This window comes from Cydia strobilella, chromosome 4 (assembly GCF_947568885.1).
Source record: "Cydia strobilella chromosome 4, ilCydStro3.1, whole genome shotgun sequence".
In the NCBI taxonomy this organism is placed as follows: domain Eukaryota; kingdom Metazoa; phylum Arthropoda; class Insecta; order Lepidoptera; family Tortricidae; genus Cydia; species Cydia strobilella.
Window position 1 is genome coordinate 1,787,008 of NC_086044.1, and position 25,545 is coordinate 1,812,552.

The 25,545-nt window shown below is 38.6% G+C and overlaps 3 protein-coding genes and 1 long non-coding RNA gene across 6 annotated transcripts in view; 2 read left to right on the forward strand and 2 right to left on the reverse strand.

Annotated features, from left to right (window-relative positions):
* The window catches only part of LOC134740517 (uncharacterized), a 96,743-nt gene extending 78,595 nt beyond the window's left edge, over nt 1-18,148 (reverse strand). The window contains exon 1 of the long non-coding RNA XR_010127824.1: nt 17,957-18,148. This is a non-coding gene — a long non-coding RNA (uncharacterized LOC134740517). The remainder of the gene's footprint in view (nt 1-17,956) is intronic.
* Nucleotides 193-1,794, reverse strand: LOC134740507 (probable H/ACA ribonucleoprotein complex subunit 1). The gene has a single exon (XM_063673011.1). The coding sequence runs from the start codon at nt 1,673-1,675 to the stop codon at nt 977-979; it is 699 nt and encodes a 232-aa protein (XP_063529081.1). The 5' UTR covers nt 1,676-1,794; the 3' UTR covers nt 193-976.
* LOC134740487 (uncharacterized) lies at nt 3,901-17,790 on the forward strand. Of its 3 annotated transcripts, XM_063672978.1 has the most exons (13): nt 3,903-4,235; nt 4,658-4,808; nt 5,438-5,581; nt 6,415-6,486; nt 7,809-7,913; nt 9,426-9,489; nt 10,783-10,845; nt 11,509-11,620; nt 12,562-12,674; nt 14,308-14,451; nt 14,840-14,986; nt 16,593-16,700; nt 17,171-17,482. In XM_063672978.1, exons 1-13 carry the CDS (start codon nt 4,083-4,085, stop codon nt 17,184-17,186), a joined length of 1,392 nt encoding a protein of 463 aa, XP_063529048.1. In that variant the 5' UTR covers nt 3,903-4,082; the 3' UTR covers nt 17,187-17,482. The 3 variants fall into 3 exon arrangements, with proteins under 3 accessions (XP_063529049.1, XP_063529048.1, XP_063529050.1); XM_063672979.1 differs by lacking the exon at nt 10,783-10,845 and having other exon boundaries at nt 3,901-4,235; nt 17,171-17,790; XM_063672980.1 differs by lacking the exon at nt 14,308-14,451 and having other exon boundaries at nt 3,904-4,235; nt 17,171-17,474.
* Nucleotides 18,149-19,830: 1,682 nt separating the features above from the next.
* On the forward strand, nt 19,831-25,399 carry LOC134740476 (uncharacterized). The gene is made up of 2 exons (XM_063672953.1): nt 19,831-21,748; nt 22,476-25,399. Exon 2 carries the CDS (start codon nt 22,479-22,481, stop codon nt 25,116-25,118), a length of 2,640 nt encoding a protein of 879 aa, XP_063529023.1. The 5' UTR covers nt 19,831-21,748; nt 22,476-22,478; the 3' UTR covers nt 25,119-25,399.
* The last annotated feature ends 146 nt before the right edge of the window (nt 25,400-25,545 follow it).

Below are 25,545 nucleotides of genomic sequence, written 5' to 3' on the forward strand. Positions count from 1 at the left end.
TTGTGAACAATGTCCATTACTTTAAGTTTATCTGGAAGAAATTGCTGTTAGTCATATGATCACCTGTTGTCTAGTTTATTTATAATTGTAGTTCTCTTGTGTACCTCTATTTAATGAACAATAGAGAGAATTACTGTTTTTAAATCCACAATTAAATAATAGAAAGGATTTTTTTACTGAAACAGACAAAAATGCAAGAATAATAACTTTATTCTTAACAGTGCTGGTACTTAAAATTAAGACAATAATTGGCCCTCGCCACAAAAAACTTAGTCTACATACACTTCTCAAAATTATACTTAACCTAAAAAGTAACTACCTAAAGCTTTAACTAGGTACAACATATACTCAACAATCACTGGATTAATACACATACACAATGTACAGTATTAACCTTTTGGACGCCAATGACAGATATATCGGCAGCGTAGGTCCAACGCCAAAGACCGATTTATCCATCATAGACCACAGAGCAATATAGACCTAAGTGCATTCACATAAAGTTCAATTTCAGTTTTGACACTTCAATGGTGTGGCGTCCGAGTGACAGCTTTTGTATTTGACACAGCGTCGAGAAGGTTAAAGCTGACAAAGTAGTAAAATATAATATTGTAAAGTAAAATTATGTCTGACTACTTTGCCTTAAATTTAAAATGTACCGACTTAACACTGTAAGTGCCCAATTTGAGCTTTGAACTCTAATACAAAAAAAAAGAAAGCAAAATTTGCCCTGAATCTTACGAGGTTAAGCAATCCAAATTGGAGGTTGCCTATCCTTAAATTAAAAAGTTAAAGTCTGTCATTTACACTTTTATCATAGATATTCTTTTTAACATAAGATTTGTATGTATCAAACAATGATAAAACAACTAAAAACACATAATCATAGAAAGTGCCATCTAGCTTTTGTGGCGAGGGCCAACAGCTCACTCTCACAGTCAATATAGTCACACTACCACTATCGCATGTAGACACACTACCGCCGGCCGCCTCTGAAACCACCTCCACGGCCGCCGCCGCCACGCCCGAAGCCTCCACCTCGTCCACCGCCTCCGAAGCCGCCGCCACCGCCTCCAAAGCCGCCGCCACCACCTCGGCCGCCAAAACCACCGCGGCCGCCGCCTCCTCGGCCGCCAAACCCTCCGCCGCCGCCTCGACCACCTCCTCTACCCCCGAAACCACCCCCACCTCTTCCACCGCCGCCCCTACCCCCTCGACCGCCGCGCTTCGCACCAGGCGGCTGCGGAAGAAACCTCTTCAACGGCAACAATTTCGCCGGATCAATATAAAACTGCTGTCCATCCTTAAAACTCTTCGCTTTTATATTCTCACCTAACTTAACTGAAACGAAGTAGTCTCGCAGATTGCCAAAGATCTCGTCAATTTTGCCGATTTGCTCTTTGTTTTCTAGATAAATTGGCGCGTTGAAGTAAGGTACGTCCTCAATGTCGACTTTGCAGACCAGGTCGTCCTGCACTGTCCAGCCGTAGTGCCCCAGAGGAGTCACGCTTTCAGGGGGGCCCATATCTTGCTGTCTGAAACCTCCTCCGCCGCCGCCACGTCCTCGGCCTCCGCCGAAGCCGCCGCGGCCTCCCCGGCCTCCGCCGCCGCCACCACCGCCTCGGCCGCCGAAACCGCGTCCTCCACCGCCACCACCTCTACCACGGAACGACATTTTCACTAATAAACACGAAACAAAATGAAGCTAACCTCAAAACGCCATGCGTCACCGAATGTCATGCGAACGAGCGTGTGTGTTTATTTTGACATTGACACTTGACAGTGTCGTCGAGTTACCAGTAAATAATGAACAAATCCCGTAAGTTTTCAATAAATGATGCTTGTTCATCGCCAAAAAAATATTAACAGTTGTACCAGTCTTCATGCGACCAAAAACGTATCATGAAACCTAAAATATTAACCTTAAATTAAATTTATGTACATTTACATGATTAGAGTCAGACGAAGCTAACTTGGCAGCGATTTTGACAGACTGTGCGTTATTTTAAACGTCATAATTTCATAGAAGTTTGAGGTTTAAAATAACTTTTGCAGTCTGTGCTGTCAAAATCACTGACAAGTTAGCTTGGTTTTACTCTAGCTCTTATTTCATTACACACAAAAAACAATTTTTTTACATATAAAAAAACTACCACAAAATTTATGAAAATGAGTTTTTACGTTAGACCAAGCTAGGTTGGCAGTGATAATGATAGCACAGACTGTGGAAGTAAAGTAACGCTTAAACAGTCTGTGCTATGAAAATCACTGCCAAGTTAGCTTGGTTTAACTTCTAATCTTCTAATTACCTTCTACAAACAAACAACGTCATTTACACAAATTCTCTAGAATATCCCTAACTTAGACATGTATACTCAATGCTGGCAATACTTCCACAGACAACATATTTTTGGACATTTTTACTTCATGTCGCACGTTGTCGCATGGTGTAAGCTTGTCTTTACAATATTTGGTAGGTTTTTGTCTACGGTTGATTCAGGTTGATTCGATTTAGCCCTCATTGCATGGAGACTGTATAAAGGAGACAAATCTCTATGTATGAAAAGTGTCCATCAAAAAACAGTAATTAGGCGGCGCCACCATACACCGAAATACTACCAAAAACAACCTACGTAATTTGGTCGGGTTATTTGTTGCCTTATATGGTTCATGTTATACTCATGTCCCAGAGCCTAACTAGCGCCGCCGGAGAGATTAGGAACTATTATTTAAAGCTTAACGCGGTCACTTTTACAACAATTCTGCCATAAGAGATTGCGATCCTTTCTATACATAGACCTAGCATTACATAGACCAGCTATACGCGTGCGCCCGTAAGGGATAGACATAGATGACGTCATAAACGTGGGGATACCATATTGGTAAAAATTACCCCAATATTTGATATCACGTTGGGGCGATTACCCTGGAGGCAAAGTTAGCTTGTTTGACGGTATTAAAAAAATGTTAAATAAAATGTCAATGGGCCGTTCTTTTTAGGCGTATGAACAATGAACTACCTCCTATAATTCGCGCAGGTGGTACAAAACTAAACATGTTTAGTAAATAAAACGTAAAATAAAATGTATTATGGGTTTTAATTTAAAGAAATCACAAATCGCAATCACACCAATTAATGTACACCACGTTTAATCTTCACAACATTTGTTTATTTATTTTTTGGAATTAGAAGTACGAAAAAAACTTCGAGGTCAAAATTACCCATAAAATTATGATATTTTCATCTGGTATCCCTAACATGATTGTTATGCAGCTAAATTAAGAAGAAGTTTAAAAATGGCTGACTTCAGACTCCTACCTACCTACGTAATTTGGGCGGATAATTTTACAAATAATGTTTTGTTAATTTGCGTAAATAATTGTGATATTTTTATTGAAATCGTTTGATTCTACATTGCTTTGAGTGTAACGTAATCTTACGATGTTATTCTCACATATTGCGTTAAGAGAAAGGTGTAAAATACCGTACTTACGTGTGAAAGGTTATGATCTCATATTTTTGCTCAGAGCGGCTATTACAGCCGATTACAGAACAATTCACCAGTATTTTATCAAAGTTCAAGCATTCAAAACGCTAACCATCACTATATTTCATAAGAGAAAGCACAATTTCATACAAAACAACGATAATTAAACAAGCAACGAACAAACATGACATGTCACGTACTTATTTGTTTGCCACAACCTCGGTTGTGGCAGCGGTGAAAAAGTGAAACTATGACAAGGACAAACAATAACAGCGCTTTCTCTGCTACTCCTACTGAAAGATACATAAGACTATCCCGTTCGGTCATTTTCCCCCACCCCTCATGACCGATCCAGTTATACTAGATTCATGTTTCTATACCATCCATACCTCATTGTCTAGTATTCTATTCTATTCCTCTGTGTTTTTAATTGTCTATAGTCACCTAATTTTCGTCGTTTTGAGTTTGATTAGTAGAAAGAACGAAAACATTTAAACATAATCAAAATAAAACACTTAATTTAGCAAGGATTTTATTTTCCTTGTGTGTTGTAATCAAGTGTAACGTGTGACTGTTTCTTTCTCGAAAGTGTTCATGGCGGCTCAAGAAGATGAGATTAAAAGTCTCATAGAGAAAAATAATGAATTGGTTCAAAAAGTTCAGTATTGGAAGATGACGGCGGCTCAGAGGGAAAATGAGAAGTTGGAGCTAATGAAAGAGACCAATGAGCTGAGGCTCAAAGTGATTGTAAGTGTTGCAGTTGCTCAATGTCGCAAGAAACAGCTGTAGAGTTGACAGGTCAATGACCGTGAAAGTGCACTTAATTTTTTACCTTAAGGTTTAACTTTCTGATTAATGAAAATTATGGATATTTTTTTTGTTAATATTGCGACTATATGGAACATACTCTTACATGATTTTTATTATTCTTTAAATCAAGTAATCACTAAATCATTCTTTTTATTTTAAGTAACCATACTGAATCATATTAGTCCAGGCAAGGAAACCGCGGACCACTAATATTGGTCCCTGGGAGCTTCTAGAATGGTCTGCCAGTTTTTTTGCAAACAATTGGTTGACCTGAGTAATTTTTTTTGTAGTTATCTCTGAAAGAATCAATTCTTTAAAGAATAGTTTCAACTGGTTTCACATATCATTATCTTTTCCAGCGCCTCAAAAGCGGCGGTGCCGCAGACGCTCGCAAGCTAGATGCTGCACTTCAACAAGCTAGTGAGCAGGCTCTCTCCCACCTTGTGCAGGCCTCAAGTGCCGTCAAACGCACTATTGAGTTAGCCAAGACTTATATGAGAGACCGGGAAGGTAAATTTCTTTTTAAAAGTTAGTACATTTATATCAGTGGTCAAAAAAGTCCAAGAATAAGGCAGTGATACCACCGTACATTAATAAATGTACTACAATAACATAAGGGGCATGGTATACTGCATCCGATTCACAGGCAGTGTGCCATGCCCCTTATATTGAGAGCAATTATTTACATTTATTAATTTGTTCTTGTTATCTGTGTGAGTGAAATGTTTACATTGTTTTAAAATAATAAACAAGTAAGATTATGACCGTGACTGTTTCTTAAATCCAATTTGTTTACTCTGAAATCAAGTAAAATTACTATCCGGTATCCAGCTGGTTAGTAGGCCAATATCCTGTATCTGGCCGGCCTGATATTAAAATAAGAGCCGGATAAGCCGGATAACGGATAGTAACCGAATATCCGGTGCATCTCTCGTGTAAATGTCAAGTTTAAGCTTCCAATGTCGCTCACAAGATGGCAGACCTACAATGCACAATAAACGTATGTGAGCTGTGGAGGCCAGCTGCTTTGGCGTGAAATATCAATGTGGAGTTTAAGTTTCCGGTTCAAGATGGCAGTCCCTGCAACGCGCGTGTGGTCCCTAATTCCCTATAGCATTACATTATCCATTTGTATACAGGCGCAGACACAGTTTCCACAAGATGGAGCAACATAAGCAACTCCACTGAGAAGGTGCACCGTGTGCCTCCCATGATGATGGGTGGACAGTCCATACAGCCCGTAGTTTCACTTAGCAGGACTACTCTGAACTTTAACGCTTCTAGTAAGTATATGATTATAAGACGTACACGGTGGCAAAAAAATAAGTGCATTCCCGTTGCCAGTGAAGTTTTGGGATTATACTGAGCAACTTTTACTATGGGACCAACACCGAAATCGCAAAAAGAAGTTGGCTGTTTCATACATTTTGGCTGGTCCATTTTCTATGGGAGGGTAAATTTTAGCGATTTCGTTGTTGGTCCCATAGTAAAAGTGGCTCAGTATAATCCCAAAACCTCTCTGACAACGGGAATGCAGTTATTTTTTAGCCACCATGTATAACCATTTTTTTATTATTCGAGATTAAAATTTAGGTATATGTCAGTTACTAAAACTGTAGGCCAAGCACATGATTGGCGCGACAGTATCTCGCCGCGAGACCTCACCCGTCATTTCCTAACTGTATTAATTAAAGAGGGACGGGTAGTCTATCTCGCCGCGAGATACTGTCGCGCCAATCATGTGCTAGCCCGGCTGTTAATCAATAATAGATTTGTTGGGCATATTGAAGTTAATCATACATTAGTTTTTGGTCCATGGACCGTGATTGCCTTTTGTATTATTTATAAGCTCCCGATATTTCGACGTAGTTACATGCATCATGTTCACGGGTGACTGAAGATAGCGGGTGGGTTTACCCTCATTTGCGCGTCGGCTGCGTTCGCTTTCAACGTTACCACCGTCGCATTCACACGTTGGTCTGGTCGCATTCACACTCGTATAAAACGTAACTCGTATAAGTCTAGTGAAACTAACCGTGAATCATTCAAAACTGGATTATATTTAGTGTATAATTTATCAAAACTAAAGTGCTAATCGAAATATTTTATTTTTCAGGACAAACAGCTAGGAGTCCAATCTCTACTCGCAATGTCACAGTTAGAGCATTACCAATGCATATGCTACAAGGTATGTTTTGTTATTACTACTTTTTAGGGTTCCGTACCCAAAGGGTAAAAACGGGGCCCTATTACTGAGACTCTACTGTCCATCCGTCCGTCTGTCTGTCACCAGGCTGTATCTCATGAACCGTAATAACTAGACAGTTGAAATTTTCACAGATGATGTCGATGATGCCGCTATAACAATAAATACTAAAAAGTATTCGCACCGTCCGACTCGCACTTCCGGTTCCGGTTCCGGCACGGTCCTGTTTTTTAGGGTACCGTACCCAAAGGGTAAAAACGGGACCCTATTACTAAGACTCCGCTGTCCGTCTGTCCGTCCGTCTGTCCGTTCGTCTGTCCATCTGTCTGTCTGTCACCAGGCTGTATCTCATTAACCGTGATAGCTAGACAGTTGAAATTTTCACAGATGATATTTCTGTTGCCGCTATAACAACAAATACTAAAAACAGAATAATATAAATATTTAAATGGGGCTCCCATACAACAAACGTGATTATTTTGCTGTTTTTTTCCGTAATGGTACGGAACCCTTCGTGTCCGACTCGCACTTGGCCGGTTTTTTTTATTTTTATGACACAAGTTAAATTTGATCCACTTCCTGGTCTTCATCATCATCTTCCTCGCGGATTCCCGGTATTTTTGCCACGGCTCATGGGAGCCTGGGGTCCGCTTGGCAACTAATCCCAAGAATTGGCGTAGGTACTAGTTTTTACGAAAGCGACTGCCATCTGATCTTCCAACCCAGAGGGTAAACTAGGCCTTATTGGGATTAGTCCGGTTTCCTCACGATGTTTTCCTTCACCGAAAAGCGACTGGTAAATATCAAATGATATTTCGTACATAAGTTTCGAAACACTCATTAGTACGAGCCGGGGTTTGAACCCGTGACCTCCGGAAAGTCGCACGCCCTTACCGCTAGCCCACCAGCGCTTTTCACTTCCTGGTTTCTAATGAAGCTGAATATTTACGTACATATAAGATACATGTAAGTTGGGCGTCAATGCAATATTATGGTACCATCGAGCTGATCTGATGATGGAGACAGGAGGTGGCCATAGGAACTCTGTGATAAAACAATGCAACCTAATTGTGTTTGGGGTTTTTAAAATTGTCTCGATGAGTATTAGTTGCCTGTGGAAAGAAAAGTACAATCAGCTATAAAAGCTTGAATCGAAAATTTAATTTTTGACAAAAAGCTTATTTTAAAATAAGCAAATAAGCAATGTATTTAAAAATTAAAGTGCCACCCGTCAAAGTGGTTCTAGGTTTAAATCTTGATGAGAGTTTTTAATGTGAATGGTTATTATAGATTGTTATTTTCAGATGTTTACATTCCGCTTACGAGGATAGATGTGAGGGACATTCCGAACCACAACGAGACTGAACAAGAGGCTACCGATGACAGCGGGGACAACATGCTGTTTGACTGTGAGTTTGTCAGCAATTCTCCTTACTTACTTCGCGGGCTCAGCGACCCGAAGTGGATCTTGGCCTCCGATACTAGATTTCGCCATTCGTTCCTGTCCTATGCGATCCGACGCCATTCAGCCGCTTGGATGTCACATAGGCCTTTCTGGACCTTATTGATCCACCGGTACCTAGGCCTTCAGACCGGACTTCTCCCAGTTGGTCGCCCCACCAATTCTTCTGAAGAAAATAAATATGCATCGGAGTTTTCATTGCACGGTAACATTATAGTGAGCTATGGAGTCGATATTGACAATAGAATTAAAGTCATACTCATCCTCAAATTCGTTCAGTAGTTTTAACATATTTTGCCGTGCAATGATTTTATGTGGTGTCATCTAATATTTGAAAAGCTCGTCTTATAGAAATTGTAGTAAATTGTAATTTTAACAAGTTCATAATTATCTCTTATGAAACCCAGGTTCATACCTAGTTACCTACAGTCAGTTATATCGCAACAATATATGTGGTATTTTCTATAAAAAGGGACCTTATTGTCAATGGCGCTTACGCCATTATAAACGACGCTCCGATATAAATACAATGCCGCGCGACGTTGTGCGGCGTAAGCGCCATCGACAATAAGGTCCCTTTTCATAGAAAATGCCCCATATGTATGTCAATATAGTATGTTTAACTATGTGATTAAGTCGAAATACAGAAAGAACTATGAAATTCTAATAAAATAATAATTACGCTTTTTTTATAATTTTAAAATAATAATATTTCATTACTTAAAAGTGAATGCTTAGTATGTTTATAAAGCCTTTTCAGGGTGAAATTACTGAATGAGTATGAGGATGAGTATGGCTTCAATTTTTATGTTAATATCGACTCGTTGGCTCACTATAATCTTACCATGCGATGAAAACTGCGATGCCTAAAAATAATATATAAAACAGACGCGCAGTAATATCTACCAAAACCTAGGTGAATTTTCCTTTAAAACTGGTTGATGGTAGGGCCTTTTGGAATTTGAAACATACAATGCGTCGAATGTTGAAGAGCTCCAGAGCTTCAATAAGATTTCAATTTTTAAAGGGTTGCAAATGGGATTTAATGGGGTTGGCCGGTCGAAATAATAAGCAGAGGGCGCCAGCATAGCTTGCCTTGTCAATACCTTTTTTTTTTTTACGTTGGGGCAATGCGTTTACGCATGCCACCTGGTCCGGGGGAACCAGGAGGGATGACGGACTAACCAGAGGACTACCGTCTAAAACCACCAACGAGTGCCGAATCCGCCTTAGATGGGGTGCCGCAGGGTCGCTATCAGCATTCGACCGCATGCATGCCCTGTCAATCCCTAGAATTGTGTAAAATTTTTGTTTTTTTAATGCCCTGGATGCCAGCCCTTTAAGCCAAATCTCATAGAAAAAAGGGCAAGCTATGATAGCGCCATCTCTGCATACCTTTGATAGTTGCCAACTCCATTTAGTCGTTGTATAAAGACTAATAATTGTTTTTTTTTTTCAGCAAGCATGGAGGAGGTAGCGCAGGAACCTGAAAACATGACTGATGATGACGATTACGAATTACCGTGAGTGATTTTAAATTTTTTACAAGCATTTATTTAACTTGCTCTGTTAGTATGTAAGTTTGTTGGTTTGTAAATTAGTTAGTGTGGGTCAAATCTTGGTATCTAAATTTGACCCACTTACCGATTTCCGATTGAGCTGAAAGTTTGCATACATTTGTGAATCGGGTGAAAAATGCAATATTATGGTACCATCGAGCTGATCTGATGATGGAGACAGGAGATGGCCATAGGAACTTTGTGATAAAACAACGCAAACTATGGTTGTTTGGGGGTTTAAAAGTATTAGTTGCCTGTGGTAAGAAAAGTACAGTCAGCAAGAAAAGCTTGTACCAAAAATTTAATTTTTGCCAAAAACTTATTACCTACAATTACTACACTTATATCCGGAATTAGAAGATTAACATGACTTTTGCGGGTGTGTATTAAAGGCGAAAGGTGTCGACCGATAGGTAAAGGTTCTCCAAACAAACATAGTCCCCCTTTTCCTTTTTAGGGTTCCGTAGCCAAATGGCAAAAAACGGAACCCTTATAGATTCGTCATGTCTGTAATGTACATCACATTACCATGCAAACTTCCACCGAAAATTGGTTTGAACGAGATCTGGTAAATAGTTTTTTTTTAATACGTCATAAATCGTAAACCGCAATTTAACTTTCACTCACGTTTACATAAAAAATACATTGTTAAAATTATGTAATGTACGGAACCTTCGGTGCGCGAGTCCGACTCGCACTTGGCCGGTTTTATTTTTGGATATTAATTAATATTACCTAAAGCGCGCTCCAGACTACGCGGCGCGAAGCCGCGAACGCGAGTGTGGAGTCGATTTCGCTGTTTAGCGGACTGGACTCCACACTCGCGTCCGCGGCTTCGCGCCGCTATTCGCGCACGAGTGTGGAGGGCCCTTAACATTGTACCAAATTAGTTTTGTGTCAAGCAGAAACGTCTGAATAAATTTAAAAGTGACAACATTTACTAATATTAAATACTAGCTTTTGCCCGCGACTTCGCCTGCGTGGATTTAGTAAATTGGGTAGCTTATTTTGTATTTAATCTGCTTTTCATCGATTCCCCATACAAACTTCCACCCCCCTTTTCACCCACTTAAAGGATGATTTCTGGGATAAAAACTACCCTATGGCCTTCCCCAGGACTCGAACTATCTCTGTACCAAATTTCAACTAAATCAGTTCAGCGGTTTAAGCGTGAAGAGGTAACAGACAGAGAGACAGACACTTTCGCATTTATAATATTAGTATGGATATTTCGAATACATTATTGTGTTTCCGCAGGCGAAGATTAGACATAGTGACTGAAGAGGTTGAAACGGGGAGTGAAGAACAGACACCACCAAGGTAATTATTAGGGCCCGGTATTCTGGGTTCGGCTATTTACAAATTGTAGGGAGAGAACAACGCTTTTTAGGGTTCCGTACCCAAAAGGGTAAAAACGGGACCCTATTACTAAGACTCCACTGTCCGTCTGTCTGTCACCAGGCTGTATCACATCAACCGTGATAGCTGGACAGTTGAAATTTTCACAGATGATGTATTTCTGTTGCCACTATAACAACAAATACTTAAAAGTACGGAAACCTCGGTGGGCGAGTCCGACTCGCACTTATCCGGTTTTTTAACGATATTAACGATATTATCAGACTGTTACTGTATCACTGCGGTTAATTTATTTATCCATACTAATATTATAAATGCGAAAGTGTGTCTGTCTGTTTCTTACCTTTTCACGCTTAAATTGCTGAACCGATTAAGTTGAAATGTGGTATAGAGATAGTTTGAGTCCCGGGTAAGGACATAGGTTAGTTTTTATCCCAAAAGTCATCCTTTAAGGGGTTGAAAAGGGGGGGGGGTGGAAGTTTGTATGGGTAATCGATAAAAAAAAAGATTGAATAAAAAATTACTTACTAACTCCACGCAGATAAAGTCGCGGGCAAAAGCTAGTATAAAATAACAAGATAACAGTCAATCAACCAGTTTGTAATTTGTACTTTATTTCCATAGAGCTAGAGTGGATAATCCCCTGGAGGGTCCCAGCTGGTTACTGGACGCGCCGCGTGAGCCTGACTCCACTACCGAAGAGGCTCTTAACACACTTAACACTGACAGTCCTGAGGTAACATTATTTAAACTCTATTCCTATAGAGCTAGAGTGGACAATCCCCTGAAGGTTCTCATCTGGTTACTGAACGCGCCGCGTGAGCCTGACTCCACTACTGAAGAGGCTCTTAACACACCTAACACTGACAGTCCTGAGGTAACATTATATCTCAACTCTATTCCTATAGAGCTAGAGTAGACAATCCCCTGGAGGGTCCCATCTGGTTACTGAACGCGCCGCGTGAGCCTGACTCCACTACTGAAGTCTCCTAGCACACTTTCAACTCTATTCCTATAGAGCTAGAGTAGACAATCCCCTGGAGGGTCCCATCTGGTTACTGAACGCGCCGCGTGAGCCTGACTCCACTACTGAAGTCTCCTAGCACACTTTCAACTCTATTCCTATAGAGCTAGAGTGGATAATCCCCTGGAGCGTCCCAGCTGGTTACTGGACGATCTTGCTTGCAATAAGTCCGGCTGTTGTTACCTACTCACTTATGTCCTGTCTTAGTAACATGTATTTTCTTTGTAGTGCACAATAAAGTATTTTATTAGGTATTATTATTTTCTTTATTTCTCTTTCACCTTAGGCTAAGATTTTATAATATGGATATAAAAGTAAAATACAAAAAGTTATACAAAAAATAATACATAATACATATAAACATATTATAAAAAACCTAACCTATGGTATAGCCGGTGGTCAGGGCCGCAGAGATTGTCCAATATCACCGCCTTCTGCATCTGACCCCTGATCCAACCACCTAGCGAGTCTCTCAAAATGTTGGTCGAGACTATCTCTGTGTAAACTCTCGGGTCTTTCGAGCCCGGTCATTACTGTTTATAACATACAATTATTACCTTAAAAATGTTGAAATTTTTCCAGTATAATTTAGATTTTTCCTTTTGTATGATATATACTCTATATACTCTACGGTATAATTTAATTTTCGTCAGACTCTGCCGGAGTCGGAGTCGGAGGCGGAGCCCCCGCGCATGTTCACGCCCACCGTGCGCCGGCGCAGGCGCACCCCCACGCCGCCGCCGACGACCAGGGACTCGCTCAATGGGTATGTATACATACTATAAATTACCAACTTATTATGGCTCATATATGGTGGAAATATTCGCTGTATTAGGTAAGGTCTCGGTAGCTCAGCTGGAAGAGCACCACCCAAGACAGTGATTTTTTCCATTTTTTATTTGTATCCAAGCTTAAGGAGTATTCTAAAACTTTTTTTTTTTACTCCAGAACTTATTAGTAGATTAAATTATTGCCAGTGAGATGGAAATCAACTTCATAAGAAGTGCGGCGCGCGGGGCCCCGGCGCAGTGTTATAATAATCCTGACAACAGTGTTCTTAGGAATAGTCGTACAATATTATGCAACTGTTGTTTTTTTTTATTCTGACTTCTAGGCAAAGATCTACAAACAATTATTTACTTTGATTTTATTTTTAATTTTAGGTATCTGTTGCGAACGCAACCTTTTATGTGTATAATGCAGTAGCAAAACGCAGCCGTCGGACTCGCTTACTATGCGGAGGCTTATTTAAATGCACCAATAGGAACTCTCCACATAACCTGTATCGCGGCCAATTAGAGGCACCTAAATTTAGACTACCATTTTAACATTCAAAATTAACTTAACCACTTTCGCATCAGCCTCCATACTATTACCACCACTTCTACACCTTTAACCGTTTACGTCAACTGTACCTTGTAAAGCAACCAGCACCTATATGATTACACGTTTACTTCAAATCGAAGTCTTTTTATTTGTCGTCGAGACCTGCACGGCGGCTACAGTATCTGCTGCTGTTTTAGATTAGTATTTTATACAATCGTGATATAATAGAGAGCTTTTCAGTCGAGTACCGTGTTAAGCAACGAAGCTTGCTGAGTTGCTTAAGTAAGGTACGAGATTGAAAAGCTTGATTATATCACTATTGTATACAATACTTTTTCTACGAGACAAAAAATAATGCTTTCAACTAGTAGAATCATATAGGTAAACAAACCAAAAGTATACAGCTAAGATACTTGAGCTGCCGCAGCCCGCGATACCTTCATACTCGCGCGCGCCCCCGGCGGGTTGGTCAACTACACCTCCTCGTAACTCATGAGGCCCTGGTACCTGCTCAAGCTAAATTCTATTTTAAAACAGTTTTTTTCTCGATTTTGGCCACCGTAGCCTATGGAGACTAACAAGCAACGCTAAGCGGTTTTCGTAGGGTATGGATGTTGCTATATGAAGGGTGTCACGTGCGCGTTTCTGACTTATGAAGCAATTGTTTCTACTATACAACATAAAATAGATAATTAACTTGAGCTATCGTTTTGTTTTGTCCTCTTGACCGCGGCGAGCTTTGATTGGCCAACCAATCACAAAGCAGAGGCGACGCAGCAGCGCGTTTAAGTAGACGGAAATATTACAGATACCGCGACGAAATTACGTTCCGAAACACCATCGTTGGCTAATTTGCATTGAATCTAGTCTCTTTAAACAAGAAATATTTAATCGAAATGTATAAAGTTATATTTTCAAAATTTTTATAATTGACTAAACCGTATCGAAAAAACTTATGCTCGAGTCGGAAGTGCCATAGACTATCCAACGTTGAAAAAAGTAAGGTTGTAATGTTGCATATGAAGTTGTAATACACAGATTATACTCGACGAGTAGAAAAAATACTATTTCAGTTCGCTGTCCTGCTCTCGCGTCCTACAAGTCCTCGTACCTAAGCTACAAGTGCCGGAGCCGGAGTCGCCCGTCAACAAGCGCCCCAAACCGCGCTTCGACGCGCCCAGCCCTAACGGAGCTACCGACTCGAGAGTCATCGTGTCGTGAGTACATTGTATCTGTCCTGCTCTCACAAGCGCCCCAAGCCGCGCTTCGACGCGCCCAGCCCCAACGAAGCTACCGACTCGAGAGTCATCGTGTCGTGAGTACATTGTATCTGTCCTGCTCTCACAAGCGCCCCAAGCCGCACTTCGACGCGTTTAGAGTTGACATTATATTTGCACTCTTGCTTGCAAACAAAATACACATTGTACCTGAATAGTTCTAACACCCTTTGGAATGACTTAAGGGGCCTACTGATTATCAGTCCTCCGGACGATATCAGCCTGTCAGGTAAAAATTTGACAGTTCCGAACAACTGACAGGCCGATATCGTCCAGCGGACTGGTAATCAGTACGCCTGGTATACTTCAAATGATATATTTATTACAGGGAAGAATTAGAATCTCAAGCCAGAGAAAGAGAATCGGGCGAGCCTAGCCGCACGCCCACCAATAAACGCAAAGACACTAGACGGGGGCAAAACCAACAGGAGAGTTACAGGGACCAAGAGGGACAAGGGCAACAAGAGAGTTACAGGTATATAGCTATCTCTTTTTATCATGTCATTGGCTAACATCTATGGATGTCTGCAACTCCAATGTGTTGAAATACATAAAATAGGGTTATTTGTGGACTAATACGTCAGGCAAATGTCCTCCTAGGCTTTGCTGGCACATACGCAATCTTTTCTCAATATTTTCTATGACAATTTTGCATAAATGCGGCTGAATTTCTCCGATGCAGCGTCGAATTTCCTCTTTTAAAGCATGAGTGGTTGTGGGCTTATTGGCATAGACTTTAGACTTTAAGGGCCTACCTGAGGTTTTCATCTATTTTTGACAAGTTTTGAATCATATCTCCTACATTTGCACTACATATAGAATTATAAGACAAGCGGCTATCGGTTCTTCAATCTTTTATCTCCATTTTTGTCTACCGGATTGTGAAAAAAATAAATACTTATTTATTTATGATTGTTTTAAACATTGTCAAAAAAAACACGTTTTTCGTATCTCGATTGCTGTGAAAGATCTTACTTATACGAAATCTATATATTTGAGTTCGTCTTAGACGTCTCTAAAAATTTGTCTAAGGTTTTAATTTTAAACTAATTAACACAAAAGTTATGGCCGGAAAACCAGTTTTTTGACCTAAAATTGTTCAACTTTGATGCCAAATATTTCGAAAACAATGAACTTTGAAGTAAATATGGGATACTATATTGCTAAAATCCGTTGCTGTTTATATGATAAGCTACAAAAAACATTAGAAAACTAAGGGATTCAAATCGAAGGTCATTGGGGCATGGGATCCCCTTAAATAACCCCATAAAAAGAAGTCTAAAGTCTATGCCAATAAGCCCACAATCACTCATGCTTTACGAGTAAAAGAGGAAATTCGACGCTGCATCGGAGAAATTCAGCCGCATTTATGCAAAATGGTCATAGAAAATATTGACAAAAGAGTGCGTATGTGCCAGCAAAGCCTCGGAGGACATTTCCCTGACGTATTATTCCACAAATAACCCTATTTTATGTATTTCAAGATTTTATATACAAATATATTATAATAATAAAAAAATGTATTTTTCATCAATTTCAAATCTTGCGTCCTTTTTGGGACATCCTTTATGAAGGGTACACGGAAAGAACATGTCTAATCACTTTAGTAACATTTTGAGTAATCGCGGTTTTAAAATTTGGAACCATGTCAAAATGTATGGTAATTCCGTGAACAGGTCTTTTTTAACTAAAAAAAAGTCGTGTTACATATATTATACAGTGGTAGCAGAAGATATAACTAATAGTTCATTAAGAGCTCTAAATTTTGAAATGAAAATCTCATTTTCCGAATAAAGTGACTAGACATGTTCTTTCCGTGTACCCTTCATATATCGTTATCGTAATAATTAATTGTTATAGTTATCTTAGTAACTTTACTGTAGTTGGTAGCTGCGCGCAACTACGCTCCCTACAGGTGTCCACGGAAGACCAGCGTCAGTTCTCTGTATATATTGTATAACTGTGTACTTATACTGAAATAAATGATATTCTATTCTATTCTATATCCCGGTCAATAGAAGTCTACTAATTGGTTAGTTTCTGCACTTGTTATACAAATATTATGTAAGTATTTTCCACAGGAGAGACAGCGGCGACAGCGATAGCGGAAGCGGAGCGGACAGAGCCAGCGAGGGCAGGACGCGGCGGAACAGGAAGCCGGTCACTTATAAAGAGAAGCCTTTAAATCGGTACGTTATTTTTTTTAAATAACGAATCTCGTAAAATTATCGAGCGAGGGGTCATCTATAAATTCAGTCACACGGATTTCAAGATTTTTTTTACCCCCTCACATCCGTCGTCGTGTCGTCCCCTGGTGTGACGTCACATCTTACAGATGAAGTTAAAGTGACGTCACATGGTTTGTGCTCTCTCCCCCTTGTCACAACATGTCACATTCCCTTGGCCCCTCCCTCCCCCTGTGACGTCATTAACGTGTGCCCCCCCCCACCCCATAGCGGGAGCGGAGCAGACCGAGTCACCAGGACACTGCGGAACAGAAAACCGGTCACTTATAAAGAGATGCCTTTAAATAGGTATGGTGATTTATTTAGAAGCTAGTTATTGGGTGTATTGCAAAAAAAATTGTTCATATTTTTCGCACTTGTGTCGTAATGTACATGCATTCTTTCAGTTTCCAAAAAAAAATTTTTTTTTTCAGGAAACTACGGAGATGATAGCAGCCGTCGACAGTAGGCGTATTATTTATTGTTTTTATTAACTATTTGCGGTTACAGTTTAACATTATTTGTACCAAAAGAAAGAGATGCACCGGATATTCGTTAACTATCCGGTATCCGGCCCTTATTTTAATATCCGGCCGGATACAGGATAGTGACCTATCTATCCGGCCGGATACCGGATAGTAACTGCTTGATTTCGGAGTAAAAAAATTGGAGAGAAACAGTCACGGTCATAATCGTGCTCGTTTATTATTTTAAAATTATTTAAACATGCCACTCACTTGTACGCGCACTCATTTCGAACCTAGAAATGAGTGCGCGCGAACGTTCACTACGAAACAGGTCAAAATCTGCACAATGCCCACCTTATAAACCGAAATGTGGGTATATTGCCGCCGGCCTAATATTCGGCAGCCGGATATTGAATATTCGGCCGATGGTCAGGCCGAACATTCGGTATCAGGCCAAACAACTATCCGTTGCATCTCTGTTTAGTTCTTCCCACCTCATTTTCAATGGTCTATCTAGTGTAGGACCCAATAATGTGCGTTGTTATGTAGTTTTTAAAAGGTTATATGGGGCATTTTCTATGAAAAGGGACCGTATTGTCGATGGCGCTTACGCCGCACAGCGTCGCGCGGCATTGTATTTATATCGGAGCATCGTTTATAATGGCGTAAGCGCCATCGACAATAAGGTCCCTTTTTATAGAAAATACCACATATTACAAGCTTTTATTTAATTTAATACATATACTTACATACATATTATAGGACATTATTACACAAATTGACTAAGTCCCACGGTATGCTCAATGAAGCTTGTGTTGTGGGTACTTAGACAACGATATATATAATATATAAATACTTAAATACATAGAAAACAACCATGACTCAGGGACAAATATCTGTGCTCACCACACAAATAAATGCCCTTACCGAGATTCGAACCCAGGACCATCGGCTTCACAGGCAGGGTCACTACCCACTAGGCCAGACAGGTCTCCAAGAACGTTCGCGAAGAATTTAAAACGTTCATGTAACTTTGCAGTACTATATGGTGCTACTTTAAGTGCGATAATTAGCACATTACGTAACTATGGCGAGAATTTAAAGGTCCATATATATCGTTAGGTGACAACCAAAACTCACTAATTACTAAAAAATAATTTAACAAAAATCAACCTTATTCAGATTATAATACGGTTCACTATGGCTATGAACTTGTGGTGGTAATAAGTCTATTTGAATTATGGAGAACCACTAGAAATATTTTTAAAAAGAAGCAATAAATGGGGTTGGCAACTGTCAAAGGTATGCAGAGATGGCGCCATCATAGCTTGCCTCTTTTTCTATGAGATTTGGCTTAAAGGGCTGGCATCCAGGGCATTAAAAAAACAAAAATTTGACACAATTCTAGGGATTGACCCATGGAGACTGTATAAAGGAGCCAAATCTCTATGTATGAAAAGTGTCCATCAAAAAACAGTAATTAGGCGGCGCCACCATACACCGAAATACTACCAAAAACAACCTACGTAATTTGGTCGGGTTATTTGTTGCCTTATATGGTTCATGTAATACTCATGTCCCAGAGCCTAACTAGCGCCACCGGAGAGATTAGGAACTATTATTTAAAGCTTAACGCGGTCACTTTTACAACAATTCTGCCATAAGAGATTGCGATCCTTTCTATACCATCCATAGATTCACCGGCCAACCCCATTGACACAACATCTCTAGATTCAATAAACTAGTGCCTTAGAATTTTATCAAAAAACATAGTTTAGCAAACCTTATTTAAAATCTGCGTTAATATGTTGTAAAGATTTTGTTTACACATGCAATCCATACCAACGATTAGGTACTTACAATACAATATCCATTCATTGTAGAAAATTATTAATATTATGAAATAAAACTATGAAAACGGATTATATCGCGTATATTGAATTTATAATACATCCCGACGTTTCGAACTCTTTACAGCGTTCGTGGTCAACGGGTGACTGAGGAAAAATTACAAAGTGCAAAAATACCCACATACTAAAATAATGAACAATCATAGACTACAAACTTTAAGGCTGGTTGTACATGCAAAATCGGTTCATAAGGCTAGTTATACACTATAATTATTTTTTTCCAAGTAAAGATATATATATATACGCGATAAAAAAAAAAAAAAAAAAAAATTTTTTTTCTTACTTGGAAAAAAATAATTATAGTGTATAACTAGCCTTATGAACCGATTTTGCATGTACAACCAGCCTTAAAGTTTGTAGTCTATGATTGTTCATTATTTTAGTATGTGGGTATTTTTGCATTTTGTAATTTTTCCTCAGTCACCCGTTGACCACGAACGCTGTAAAGAGTTCGAAACGTCGGGATGTATTATAAATTCAATATACGCGATATAATCCGTTTTCATAGTTTTATTTCATGAGTAACTATCGCGGTAACCGAAGACAATATTAATATTATATTAAACATATTTATTCATTATTAAAAAAATGATTAGTGGGAAATGACATGTATTGTTGAATAATTAGAATGTAATTTATAGTGCATTGTGCAACGAGAGGGGGGGGGGACGAGGTCTTTAGATGCACGACAGCCGTAAGCTGGAGTGCATTAAAGACTCGGGTTTGCAATATTATTACCCCACACACACAATGTTTTTTATCACACTTGCAAAGAAAAAAACTAAATTTTAAGCGAAGTAATTCTTAAATACGGTGACATTTCAGGCATTTGTTCGCCACATTGTCATTTTTGTTTTTGACTGGCTAGGCATCGAACGCCGTACCGTCCGGCATTTAGCCACGATTGAAATTTGTGAAAATTAAAAAATTAAAAAGGCTATTAATCAAATTTATTATAATTTTTAAACATAAATCAATTAAATTATAAACGTTAGTATTTTGAACGTAAAACTAATTTTATTTTTTGGCTTTAAACAAGTATTTTACATAGAACCTACGTGGTTCGTATAAGTTAGTGACATATTTAAAAAGAAAAGCTATAACTCCCGTGGGAGTTAATTTGACTTCAGCTCCCGCAGCACATGCGTGAAATAGCACGCTTACTACGCAGTGTGATGAAATATATTAATATTAACTAAATTTGTCACAAATCAGATCTCTAACATGATTTAATTTGATATCTTAGGTGAAAAATCTTATAAGTAAATGTGGCAAGCAGTATTTGCCATATTAGTTTTTCTTAATACATAGAAAATAGACCAGCTAAAATGTATGAAACAGCCAAATTTTTTCCGCGATTTCGTGGTTGGTCCCATAGTAAAAGTTGCTCAGTATAATCCCAAAACCTCCCTGGCAAAGGGAATGCACTTATTTTTAAGCCACCGTGTATAGTGCGTATTATTTGTCGGGTGAATCAATTTTTTTCTTGTAACTCGTTACCATGGTTATTTTCTCTAAGATATTAATACCCTGGCTTTATGATATAGTCGCCATCAGATATATCGGAGCGGTCAAGGTGCTCACAAATATCTGAACACGCCTCTATTGTCAAGGCGTTAGAGTGCGTGTTCAGATATTTTTGAGCACCTCGGCCGCTCCGATATATCTGATTGCGACTGTACCACTATTTTCACCAGGACAATGGGACATAATTAATAAAATTGATTTAATATCATTAGTAATAACATTATAAGTTGATCCACCCATAAACACTTCTCCATAGAGTATATTGAATCTCTCAATCTTGTTGGTGGCAAATATAAGCTACGGATTTGGTGTTTTCCCATTTGTCCCCGCCCCACGTGACTAATTTATTTTATATGAAAACACCTATTCCCATACCGGGCACAGGCCCGGCGGGGACAAATGGGAATACACCATGCATTTGTTTAGATATTATTGTAATTGTAGGCTTGCTAGCCCGTATGTTTCATGGACTGAAATATAATGTAAATGGGTGAATCAACTTTTAATGTTCAACATCAAACGTACAGAGTCCCTGATCGATATTACAAATTTATATAAAGGTAATGAGCTTTATTTGCATTCCATTCTGTTCCCAGTAATTTTACGTAACATTTCATCACGAAACATTGAATTGTTTTTTACAATTTATCCGGTTTTTAATGGTTGTCCGAAAGACCAAAAGATGGTTTTCATAGTACGTCAAATTGTCCCTTTGCGACGGTGCACCATACAAATTTGAATCATGAAAAAAAATACTATTGTGGGATTGATATACATTATACACATAATCATTTTTATGGATAAGTATCATCAATAAAACACCGATTTCTTATATTTGTACTAAACCGTTTATAAATTTCTTGCGTTTTAATTTTGTCCCTTGAAATTATCCGCGTCATGCAGGTCCATCGGACAACCATAAATTAGTTACGGAATCTAAATGTAGATGGCGCAGTAAGGCACTTGACAACAAGTTTAATTTCCTGGTAATCTGATAGGTCTAGCCGCCATTTTGAATAAACGACACTCGCGTCGTCAGTCGGTCGGGTACTGTTGGTGAGTGCGGGGTGGTTTTATTGTCTGTCCATCGGACCACCGGCACAAATTCGTAAGTACTTAATATATTTGAATAAATTATGTCGTACTAGATTCTGTTATATGTATATGTTACGGTAAGGGTGAAATAAAACACAACAAATCATTAATTTTTATTGTACGGTTCAAAGTTTTAGAAAAGTCCCTCGGACAACTAGTCACTCGGACAACTGATTTGGTTGTCCTTGGGACATTTTGGTTGTCCGTTAGACAAAAATGATGTGATAAGATTTTTAATAGGGTAAATACATGTGATAAGATGTTAAATAGGGTAAATACCCAGTCTTTGACCTTTCGCTTTGACATAAGGTTAATTTTAAGATATCAACAATTACATTTTTTTTTCAATCACGGGGATCTTTACCGTAATTATAACTTGCTTACACGTATTTCATGTAAATAAAACTGTCTGTATGAACTTATATTGACCGGGATATAGACCGTGATTACCTTTTGTATTATTTGTGAGCTCCCGATATTTCGACGCAGTTACAAAAGGTAATCACGGTCTATATCCCGGTCAATATAAGTCTAGTGAAACTAACCGTGAATCATTCAAAACTCTAATTGTCTGTATGAAACTGTTTTTTTTTTAAATTTATGGATTGAAATTGTAAAAAAAAATACCGTTGGTACGGAACCCTCGGCGCACGAGTCTGACTCGCACTTGACCGGTTTTTATTTACATGAGTCGATATCGCGGAAACCGAAGACAATGTTAAATACGTATTTCATTTTAGGCAATGGGGTTGACGGAGAAGGAAAAATCTAGGCGCTATAGAGAGAGACTTAAAGCAGACCCAGAAAAATTGGCTGAAAGGAAGCGAAAAAAAAGAGAAAGTTATCATAAAAACAAAATATCGATATCAGCTATGCAGCCTGAGGACAAAAAATACTGCAGAACCATATGGAAATTGCGTAAACAAGAACAAAGAAAGAGATCAAAAGCACTTCGAAACATACTGCAAGAAACACCACCAAGTTCTCCGTCTACTTTGCAGGAAATCAATATACCACAAGATCAATATGTACCCACTCCGCCGGCTTCTCCCTTTGCACCTCTGGAATCTGAACAGAATAAAAAAAGGGGAAGGAAAATAATCCGTAGAGATAGATCTAAGATGTACAAAGAAAATTTAAAATTACGAAGCCAAGCCAATATGTGGAAAAAAAAATTTGAAAAATTTAAGAAGAGGGCTCATCGTAAAGCAAACGAATTAAATAAAATTAAAGAAAAAAGAACCGTGGCAGAAAATGAATTATACGAAAAATACAAAACTTTAACTCGTGCTATAAAGAAAAACTACATGACAACAAAGGCACGAGAAGGGAAAAGGATGTTGAGAAAGATATTTGAAAACGTAGATGAATCACGCAAGAAACAAATCATACAGGACAGTTTAGGTGTAAAAGGAAGCGCTAAAGCAAATACAACATGTAAGGGTGAAACGGAACTAATTAAGAAAGTAAAATGTTTTTTCCAAAGAGATAATGGGTCAAGAAACACCGCCGGCAAGAAAGAAACCGTCACTAAAGGAAAAGAAAAAGTTCAAAAACGGTTCCTTTTAGAGTCAATGAAAAATTTATTCAAAGCATTTAAGTTGGAGAATCCAGGGACAAAATGTTCCTATTTCTATTTTACGAAACATCGACCCTTCTACGTACTCAGACCAACAGTAGATGGCAGGGATATGTGCCTTTGTAAAACACATGCAAATGCAGCAGCTAAAATAAAGGCTCTAAAGCAGAAAAGAGTTATTAATGCGGTGGATACAAGTACACTGATTCTAGAAACAGTGTGTGACAGTAATAAAATGGATTGTATGTTTGGTACTTGTGTACAATGTCAAGATAGAGAAATAAAAATAAACGAAGATAATGTTAAGGGTAAAATGCAATGGTTTGAATGGGTGAGAGAAGAGGAAATTTATGTAAAAGGAGGCAAAAGGATGAAATCTATTAAGAATGTTAAAATATTGAATGAAGATTTGGTACAAAACATGATAGATAAATTTAAAGAGGATCTGAAAATATTAAAAAAACATATTTTCAATATGAAAACCCAGTACAGGAATTTCCGGCAAAGTGTTGATAACATTAAACCAAACGAAGCCGTAATTTTAGTTGATTTCAGCGAAAATTATAGTGCAAAATGCCATGAAGAAATTCAAGCACACCATTTTGGTGGATCCCGCAACCAAATAACACTCCACACTGTTGTCGTATACCTGCACGACAAAGACAAAAATTACAAGGTATCTTCTTTTTGCTCTGTATCGCCATGCAATATCCATCAACCTGCTGCAATATGGGCGCACTTACATCCGATTCTAACAAGCATTATTGAAGATTACCCTGAAATTGACACTATCCATTACTTTTCTGATGGACCTTTCTCTCAGTATCGCCAGAAAGGTAACTTCTTCTTGGCTTGTACAAAAACATTTGACTACGGGTTTCAAGCATTTAGCTGGTCATTCTTCGAAGCAGGTCATGGCAAGGGAGCGGCTGATGGAATTGGGGGATTCCTTAAAAGAGAGGCGGATAACAAGGTAGCAACTGGAAAAGACATAACCGATGCATTTGGATTTTACCAAGCCCTCAAGGAATCTAGCAAAATCAAATTGTTTTATATAATCAAAGAAAAAATTGACGATGTTCAAAATTGTATTCCAAAGGATCTTGTCCCTCTGCCTGGAACCAAAGATGTGCACCAAATCTTTTCAAGGATTCGTGGCCAACTAAAGTATAGAAATTTGAGTTGTTTTTGCTCAAGAGGATTGTGCGACTGTTTGCATCCAAAGTTTTACTCACCTACCCCAACTTTAAGAATAATTCCATCCCCTGTGGACATGTGTGAGCACAACATACTTGATGATGTAGACAACATACGTGATGATATTATATCCAGTGATGATACTGATGATGATTTGCCTTTGAGTGCCCTGGTTTCTTTAAAACAGGATGACATCTTATTTACTGATCTACATAAGGCTCCAAACAAAAGTATTTACAACTGTGTGTATGGTTCTTCTGATGAGTCTAATGATGAAAAAAATACTACACAGCCATCAGTATCAGGGCAAAACCAGTTATTACCTGGAATGGGTGATTATCTACTCGTCAAAGTTTATGGCACCAAAGGCAAATCATACCATATTTACGCATGCATTGCTCAAAGCAATATCGACGACGATGGAGAAATTAAAGTCACATTTATGAAATGTGTTAAAGGTGGGAAACTATTTGTCCTCAATGAAAAAGATGTCTCCTATGTTGCTTATGAAGACATCGTTCAAAAACTTCCTAATCCGGAAATTCAATTGAAAAGAGGTGTCAATTATTTTAAGTTTCCAATAGACACCAATGTTTTTGAAAAGTAATTTATTGTAGGGAACTGTTGATCTCCATTAGGTTAAGAAAAACTAATTTTTCGATAGATACGTTAATTAGAAAAGAGGCGTCAATATTATTTTAAGTTTTTCATTGGATACCAATGTTTTTCAGAAGATTTTTATTTTAGGGGTATAACAACAACTGTTGGTCTCCAATTAGTCTAAGATTTTTTAAAGATTATTCTCTGAATATGACTCGTATTGTGATCTTTTATTATAAGAAAGAGACTGTCAAAGACTGCACTAAGTATAAAAAATGTTAACTAGTTGATTTAAAGTTGTTGATTATTAAGAATTGTATTATCACAATTCTTAATGTTGTTAGGTGTGCTGAAATATTAAAACTGCTTCCTAATACTTCAATAAATTTGTTTTATTTAGTACCTTCCTGAAGATTGTAGGCTCTAAAATGTCC

What these genes read in the sequence shown, in the direction of transcription:
- LOC134740507 (XM_063673011.1), bottom strand. Translation starts at nt 1,675, where the DNA reads ATGTCGTTCCGTGGTAGAGGTGGTGGCGGTGGAGGACGCGGTTTCGGC.
- LOC134740476 (XM_063672953.1), top strand. Translation starts at nt 22,479, where the DNA reads ATGGGGTTGACGGAGAAGGAAAAATCTAGGCGCTATAGAGAGAGACTT.
- LOC134740487 (XM_063672978.1), top strand. Translation starts at nt 4,083, where the DNA reads ATGGCGGCTCAAGAAGATGAGATTAAAAGTCTCATAGAGAAAAATAAT. An exon ending in AGCTGAGGCTCAAAGTGATT is followed by an intron (nt 4,236 to 4,657) that starts GTAAGTGTTGCA and finishes TATCTTTTCCAG; the next exon opens with CGCCTCAAAAGCGGCGGTGC. An exon ending in GATGACGATTACGAATTACC is followed by an intron (nt 9,490 to 10,782) that starts GTGAGTGATTTT and finishes GTGTTTCCGCAG; the next exon opens with GCGAAGATTAGACATAGTGA.